The sequence below is a fragment of the Salmo salar genome, chromosome ssa09, assembly GCF_905237065.1.
Source record: "Salmo salar chromosome ssa09, Ssal_v3.1, whole genome shotgun sequence".
In the NCBI taxonomy this organism is placed as follows: Eukaryota; Metazoa; Chordata; class Actinopteri; order Salmoniformes; family Salmonidae; genus Salmo; species Salmo salar.
In genome coordinates, this window is record NC_059450.1 from 83,938,537 (window position 1) to 83,946,675 (window position 8,139).

The 8,139-nt window shown below is 44.6% G+C and overlaps 1 protein-coding gene across 1 annotated transcript; it reads left to right on the top strand.

Moving 5' to 3' along the window:
- Positions 1–361: 361 nt before the first annotated feature.
- Positions 362–5,277, top strand: LOC106612103 (inositol-trisphosphate 3-kinase B). The gene is made up of 7 exons (XM_014212961.2): positions 362–709; positions 1,528–1,612; positions 1,712–1,925; positions 2,160–2,364; positions 4,329–4,427; positions 4,518–4,589; positions 4,697–5,277. Exons 1-7 carry the CDS (start codon positions 590–592, stop codon positions 4,910–4,912), a joined length of 1,011 nt encoding a protein of 336 aa, XP_014068436.1. The 5' UTR covers positions 362–589; the 3' UTR covers positions 4,913–5,277.
- Positions 5,278–8,139: the final 2,862 nt, after the last annotated feature.

The window sequence follows — 8,139 nt, forward strand, 5'->3', positions numbered from 1 at the left end:
AGAGGACACAGGGGATAGAGAGATAAACAGAAAGGACACAGGGGACAGAATGACAGACAGAGAGGACACAGGGGATAGAGAGATAAACAGAGAGGACACAGAGGATAGAGAGATAAACAGAGAGGACACAGGGGATAGAGAGATAAACAGAGAGGACACAGGGGACATAATGACAGACAGAGAGGACACAGGGGACAGAATGACAGACAGAGAGGACACAGGGGATAGAGAGATAGACAGAGAGGACAGAGAGATCGACAGAGAGGACACAGGGGATAGAGAGATAGACAGAGAGGACACAGGGGATAGAGAGATAAACAGAGAGGACACAGGGGATAGAGAGATAGACAGAGAGGAAAGAGAGATAGACAGAGAGGACACAGGGGATAGAGAGATAGACAGAGAGGACAGAGAGATAGACAGAGAGGACACAGGGGATAGAGAGGTGGAAGGAGAAAGATCAGGGGATCGAAAGACGGAAGGGGAAAGTGTCAGGGATGGAGAGAAGGAAGGTGCCAGCAGCCTTAGCTCTGAGGGGAGCTGTAGTGAAACCCACTGGTCTCCTTCACCCCATCCCATCCTCTCCAGGATGCTCATGCATTCCTCCGTCTCTTCCTCCGCTTCCTCATTCAACTGCTCCTCAGCGGAGAGCGATGAGGTCTTCAGCGAAGGAGAGGACACTGCCAGCAAGAGGAGCACCATGAGGAGGGTGAGATTGAGAACTGAACATGAAAAGAGAAAGAGTGTAGGCCTATTAGATACACCATACTTTTGGAGATCATATTTTAAATAGACAATATCTCACTGGTTTCATCCACTGTAGGCCTACACTGTAAATATTAGGGCTGGGAATTGCCAGGATCCTCACAATACAATATTATCCCCATATTTAGGTGCCGATATGATATGTATTGCAATTCAATTCTGTGATTGTATTCCGATTCCATGGTCCTGACATATTGTCTGCTGCAGAGAGACACGAGAGAGCATAAGAAAACCAGTTTTGATCAGTCATGGAAATAAAAGTGCTGAAAACAAATTGGCTCCCCATTGAAAAACAATATGGAGAACAAGCTATGAAGGATAAATACTGTCATTTTGGTGCATATACAGCCAACTAGCGCTAAAATAATATTGCAATATTATCAAATCGATACAATACATTGTGAAAAATATATGTAACTGTATCGATTATTTCCATTGATGCCTTTATTCTCCATGAAAGAATGTGTGTAATTTCCATCCCATTCTCAACCCCTCTGTCTAACTGCAGTCTGCGATTTGCATGAGTTTGAAAGCGAGCCTTGAGCCCGGCACATTTGAATAGGATTTGCATGGGTCCTACTGATGGAGATAGGGGAGACCGGAGAGGGGGGTGGTGGGTGTTCCACCAGTGTTGTCCCACTCCCCTTAGTGTGGACCTACAGTATTTGACTCAAGCTATGCCCATTATGAAGCTAAAGAGAGAGATCATAAAAAGCAGGCTATTTTATGTGAATAAGACAATGGAAATTCTCTTTACTCCAGTGTCGCTCCTGGAGGACCTTCCTGACCATGATGCAGTGGTCAGTGCGTCGGCAGAGTTCATGGGTCCAGCTAGCAGGACATCAAGGCATGTGTCCATTCAACAACACAAACACATCGCTATCGCACTTTATATGTAGTGTATAATTCACTCTATCACATCTCTCCCCTGCCTCTGTGTTGCTAGGTAACTTCCAGTTGAGTGAGGGGGGCGAGGTGCTGAAGCGTTTCAGTGAGGTGGAGGCTGTGTGTCTGCAGGCCCTCATGGCTGACCCCCTGCGTCCGTTTGTACCGCAGTACCATGGCTCGGTCAACAGGGGGGGCAACAGTTACATCCGCCTGGAGGACTTACTGAGTGGCCTGAAGAACCCTGTCATCATGGACTGCAAGATGGGCGTGAGGTAGTGTGTGTGTGGGGGGGGTTCTTCTACCCTTGTTGGGACTTAAAATCCACAAAAGTCTCCACAAGGATAGTAAAACAAGGAAAATGATCACCAATGGGGACATTGGTTGGGGACATAATGGGGACATAACGGGGTGTGTGTGTGTGTGTGTGTGTGTGTGTGTGTGTGTGTGTGTGTGTGTGTGTGTGTGTGTGTAATACAAACTACTGTTGACATAATGGTTTCTCTCAGGACATATCAGGAGGAGGAATTAACCAAATCACACACCAAGCCCACCCTACGGAATGATATGTACCAGAAGATGGTCAAAGTAGATCCGACGGCTCTCACTGTGGAGGAACACGAGCAGCGAGGTGTGACGAAGTGGCGCTACCTGCAGTGGAGGGATAACACCAGCTCCACCTCCACACTAGGCTTCAGGATTGAGGGCATCATGGTGAGAGACACGGCTTCAACACCCAAACCTCTTCTGTCCTCTGATTGGCTAAATGATTTTAAAAAATCTTATTTTGTGCCAGTCTTTATTTATTGACTTCATCATTGATGTTTTAAAGTCCTGACTGTTCTTGACCCCTGTGTCTCTCAGGCTACTAACTTCTCTGGATTATATATACTGGGGCTATATACAGTTCCTTCGGAAAGTATCCACTTTGTTGCGTTACAACCTTATTCAAAAATTGATTTAATAGTTTTTTTCCCTCATCAATCTAAACACAATTCCCCATAATGACAAAGCAAAAACAGGTTTTTAGAAATGTTTGCAAATGTATTAAAAATTAAAAGAAATATCACAACTACATAAGTATTCAGACCCTTTGCTATGAGACTCGAAATTGTGCTTAGGTGCATCCTGTTTCAATTGATCATCCTTGAGATGTTTCTACAACTTGAATGGAGTCCACCTTTGGTAAATTCTATTGATTGGACATGATTTGGAAAGGCACACACCTGTCTATATAAGGTCCCACAGTTGACAGTGCATGTCAGAGCAAAAACCAAGCTATGAGGTCAAAGAAATTGTCAGTATGAGCTCAGAGAAAGGATTGTGTCGAGGCACAAATCTGGGGAAGGGTACCTAAACATTTCTTCAGCATTGAAGGTCCCCAAAAACACAATTGCCTCCATCATTCTTAAATGGAAGACGTTTGGAACCTCCAAGACTCATCCTAGAGCTGGCCGCACAGCCAAACTGAGCAATCGGTGGAGAAGGGCCTTGGTCAGGGAGGTGACCAAGAAAGTGATGGTCACTCTGACAGAGTTCATCTGGGGAGATGGGAGAACCTTCCAGAAGGACAACCATCTCTGCAGCACTCCACCAATCAGGCCTTTATGGTAGAGTGGCCAGACGGAAGCCACTCCTCAGTAAAAGGCAGCCCACTTGGAGTTTGCCAAAAGGCACCTAAAGACTCTCAGACCATGAGAAACAAGATTGTCTGGTCTGATTGAACCCTTTGGCCTGAATGCCAAGCGTCACGTCTAAAGGAAACCTGGCACCATCCCTACGGTGAAGCATGGTGCTGGCAGCATCATGCTGTGGGGATGTTTTTCACCGGCAGGGACTGGGATACTAATCAGGATCGAGAGAAAGTTGAACCGCGCAAAGTACAGAGAGATCCTTGATGAAAACCTGCTCCAGAGCGCTCAGGACCTCAGACTGGGGCGAAGGTTCACCTTCCAACAGGACAATGACCCTAAGCACACAGCCAAGACAACGCTGGAGTGGCTTCGGGACAAGTCTCTGAATGTCCTTGAGTGGCCCAGCCAGAGCACAGACTTGAACCTGATCGGACATCTCTGGAGAGACCTGAAAATAGCTGTGCAGTGACGCTCCCCATCCAACCTAAAAGAGCTTGAGAGGATCTGCAGAGAAGAATGGGAGAAACTCCCCAAATACAGGTGTGCCAAGCTTGCAGCATCATACCCAAGAAGTCTCAAGGCTGTAATCGCTGCCAAAGGTGTTTCAACAAAGTACTGACTAAAGGGTCTGAATACTTATGTAAACGTGACATTTGCAAAAAAATCTAAAAACTTGTTTTTGTTTTGTCAGTAGGGAGTATTGTATGTAGATTGATTTAATCCATTTCAGAAATCATTTTATCACATTTTTTACATGCGTTTTTCTGGATTTTTTTGTTGTTATTCTGTCTCTCACTGTTCAAATAAACCTACCATTAAAATTATAGACTGATCATTTCTTTGTCAGTGGGCAAACGTACAAAATCAGCAGGGGATCAAATACTTTTTTCCCCTCACTGTATGTATACTGGGCTTCTGTATGCTGGGCTTCTGTATGCTGGGTTTATGTATGCTGGGTTTATGTATGTCGGCTATCGCCAGTTAACACTTGATCTGATTGAATCTAGGCCTTAGTCTGCGTCTGTCCCTGTGTGTCCATGTTAGATGGAGAACGGCAGCATACAGCGGGACTTTAAGATGCTCACCCCAGCACAGGTCACCGAGGCCCTCCTCTCCTTCACCAAGAGTCATCTACACATCCTGGTCAGTCATTCACCATCAACAGCTCTAATAATGTAGCTGAATATATCTCATTTTCACCCTGCACTCTCCCTTCCTGTTTCTCACCCTTAGAAGGCCTACCATTCCAGACTTCAGGCTCTGGATGAAGCCCTGAAGGAATCCACATTTTTCAAAGCCCATGAGGTCAGTTGATATGTGCTACTTAAACATGTCAACCCTCCCTCTACTTCATAATAACATATTTAGCCTCAGAACTAGTCATACAGTAATGCTTTGGGTTCACCTGGCAGGTGATTGGCAGCTCGCTCCTCTTCGTCCACGACTGGACCAGTAAGGCCAGCATCTGGATGATAGACTTTGGGAAGACCACCCCGTCGCCCAGCACTGTGCAGCTGAGGCACGACGTCCCATGGGCCGAGGGGAATCGGGAGGATGGGTACCTGATCGGGCTGGCCGCCCTCACCTCCCTCGTGGGTCAGGCCATCAGCCAGGCAGCATGCAGATAGGAGGAGAAGCATGGAGAGGAGACAGACAGTGTCACACACACCCTGCAGGAACAGGAACACACACGACTAAAAGTCAGGGGGGTCAGGGCGGTCAGGGCGAGACAGCACAGAATGAAAGTACTTCTGATTGAAGAAGAGAGGCCACATCAGGACAATACTCACAGGAATGTGTTCTCTAATTTACATGGATGATGTTTGTGGATGATTGCAATAGACACTATTAATGGATAGAATTCTCTTAACTGTTTAGAAATAAGACAATCTTTTTCTATTTCTCACAAAAACAACCTACTGTACAAATGCCTCATCTATAGACATCATATTGACAGTTATCAATATATTCTAACTCAAATGTGCACCATAGACCATGGTCTGGTTTGTCTCATTTGCTTGTGCCATTAAGGAAATTCAATTTGAATAGCCACAGTAGATACTCCAGGCTTTGTGGTGGTGGTTATCTCCTGAACCATCACTGCAGGACAGGTGAGGGAGGTTAACACCCAACATCAGATGCAGCCAACAAAAACAGGATCTTTCATTTCACATTCTTTCAGCATTACATCTGTGGCACACGTGGGCAAAGTTCATGAGGTCAAGGTTGACAGGAATTGTCTTTGCTGCTCAATGGATGTCCCTGAGCCCTATCAGAGATACTGTACTTTTGAGGAGATGGGAAACTCCAATGGAATCGTATTAACGCCCATTGTGTACGTTGCCCTGCGTCGTCAATGGGCTGCGCGGTGCATTCTGGGCAATTCAGGGACAAGGAGAGCTCTCCTTCAAGGAGTGAATGGGAGTCAGTTGGGTGCTAACTCAAAGAAATCCAATCAAATCAAATGTCACTTGTCCCAAGCAGCAAATACAACTGGTGTAGACTTTTTCCTTAAATGCTTGCTTACGAGCCATTCCCAACGATGCAGTGTTTAAAAATAAATATAAAATAGTAACACGAGGAATAAAATACACAACAATGGAGCTATATACATTGAGTACAGTACCAGATCAATGTGGAGCTATATACAGGGAGTACCAGATCAATGTGGAGCTATATTACATTTACATGTAAGTCATTTAGCAGACGCTCTGATCCAGAGCGACTTACAAAATGGTGCATTCACCTTATGATATCCAGTGGAACAACCACTTTACAATAGTGCATCTAAATATTTTAAGGGGGGGGGGGGGGTTAGAAGGATTACTTTATCCTATTCCTTAAAGAGGTGGGGTTTCAGGTGTCTCCGGAAGGTGGTGATTGACTCCGCTGTCCTGGCGTCGTGAGGGAGCTTGTTCCACCATTGGGGTGCCAGAGATTAAATTAATGCAGTGTTTAAAAATAAATATAAAATAGTAACACGAGGAATAAAATACACAACAATGGAGCTATATACAGGGAGTACGGTACCAGATCGATGTGGAGCTATATACAGGGAGTACGGTACCAGATCAATGTGGAGCTATATACAGGGAGTATCAGATCAATGTGGTACTATATACAGGGAGTACAGTACCAGATCAATGTGGAGTTATATACAGGGAGTACCAGTACCAGATAAATGTGCAGCTATATACAGGGAGTACCAGATCAATGTAGAGCTATATACAGGGAGTACCAGTACCAGATCAATGTGGAGCTATATACAGGGAGTACCAGTACCAGATCAATGTGGAGCTATATACAGGGAGTACCAGTACCAGATCGATGTGGAGCTATATACAGGGAGTACAGTACCAGATCAATGTGGAGCTATATACAGGGAGTACCAGTACCAGATCAATGTGCAGCTATATACAGGGAGTACCAGTACCAGATCAATGTGGAGCTATATACAGGGAGGGGAGAGCCCAATTCACATTGACAGGGTTGTAGTGGAGCGGGTCGAGAGTTCAAGTTCCTTGGCGTCCACATCACTAAGGACTTAACATGGTCCACACACACCCGCACAGTTGTAAAGAGTGCACGGCAGTACCTCTTCCTCCTCAGGAGGCTAAAAAGATTTAGCATGGGCCCTCAGATTCTCAAAAAGTTCTACTGCTGCACCATCAAGAGCATCTTGACTGGCTCCATCACCGCTTGGTATGGAACATGCACCGCCCTTGACTGCATAGAGCTACAGAGGGTGATGGGGACAGCCCAGTACATCACTGGGGCCAAACTCCCTGCCATCCGACACAAAACAAATACATACATATTACACACACACACTTTTACACCCATCATTTGCTGGTGCTCCTCTGTTCTTAACTTACTCTTCGTATCTATCCTAATGCCTAGTCACTTTACCCTGCCTTCATGTACATAACATGTACATAACAATAAAGTATTTGAGGTAGATATCTATCCTGATGCCTAGTCACTTTACCCCGCCATCATGTACATATCTACCTTAAATACCTTATTATTATCTATCCTGATGCCTGGTCACTTTACCCCGCCTTCATGTACATATCTACCTTAAATACCTTATTATTATCTATCCTGATGCCTGGTCACTTTACCCTGCCTTCATGTACATATCTACCTTAAATACCTTATTATTATCTATCCTGATGCCTGGTCACTTTACCCCGCCTTCATGTACATATCTACCTAATACCATATTATTATCTATCCTGATGCCTGGTCACTTTACCCCGCCTTCATGTACATATCTACCTTAAATACCTTATTATTAACCTTATTATTATCTATCCTGATGCCTGGTCACTTTACCCTGCCTTCATGTACATATCTACCTCATACCATATTATTATTTATCCTGATGCCTGGTCACTTTACCCCGCCTTCATGTACATATCTACCTCAAATACCTTATTATTATCTATCCTGATGCCTGGTCACTTTACCCTGCCTCCATGTACATATCTACCTCAAATACCTTATTGTTATCTATCCTGATGCCTGGTCACATTACCCCGCCTTCATGTACATATCTACCTTAAATACCTTATTATTATCTATCCTGATGCCTGGTCACTTTACCCCGCCTTCATGTACATATCTACCTTAAATACCTTATTATTATCTATCCTGATGCCTGGTCACTTTACCCTGCCTTCATGTACATATCTACCTTAAATACCTTATTATTATCTATCCTGATGCCTGGTCACTTTACCCCGCCTTCATGTACATATCTACCTTAAATACCTTATTATTATCTATCCTGATGCCTGGTCACTTTACCCTGCCTTCATGTACATATCTACCTTAAATACCTTATTATTAT

Coding starts and splice junctions, on each gene's coding strand:
- LOC106612103 (XM_014212961.2), top strand. CDS start 590: ATGCTCATGCATTCCTCCGTCTCTTCCTCCGCTTCCTCATTCAACTGC. Junction 1,926..2,159: donor GACTGCAAGATGGGCGTGAG/GTAGTGTGTGTG, acceptor GGTTTCTCTCAG/GACATATCAGGAGGAGGAAT. Junction 2,365..4,328: donor TCAGGATTGAGGGCATCATG/GTGAGAGACACG, acceptor TGTCCATGTTAG/ATGGAGAACGGCAGCATACA.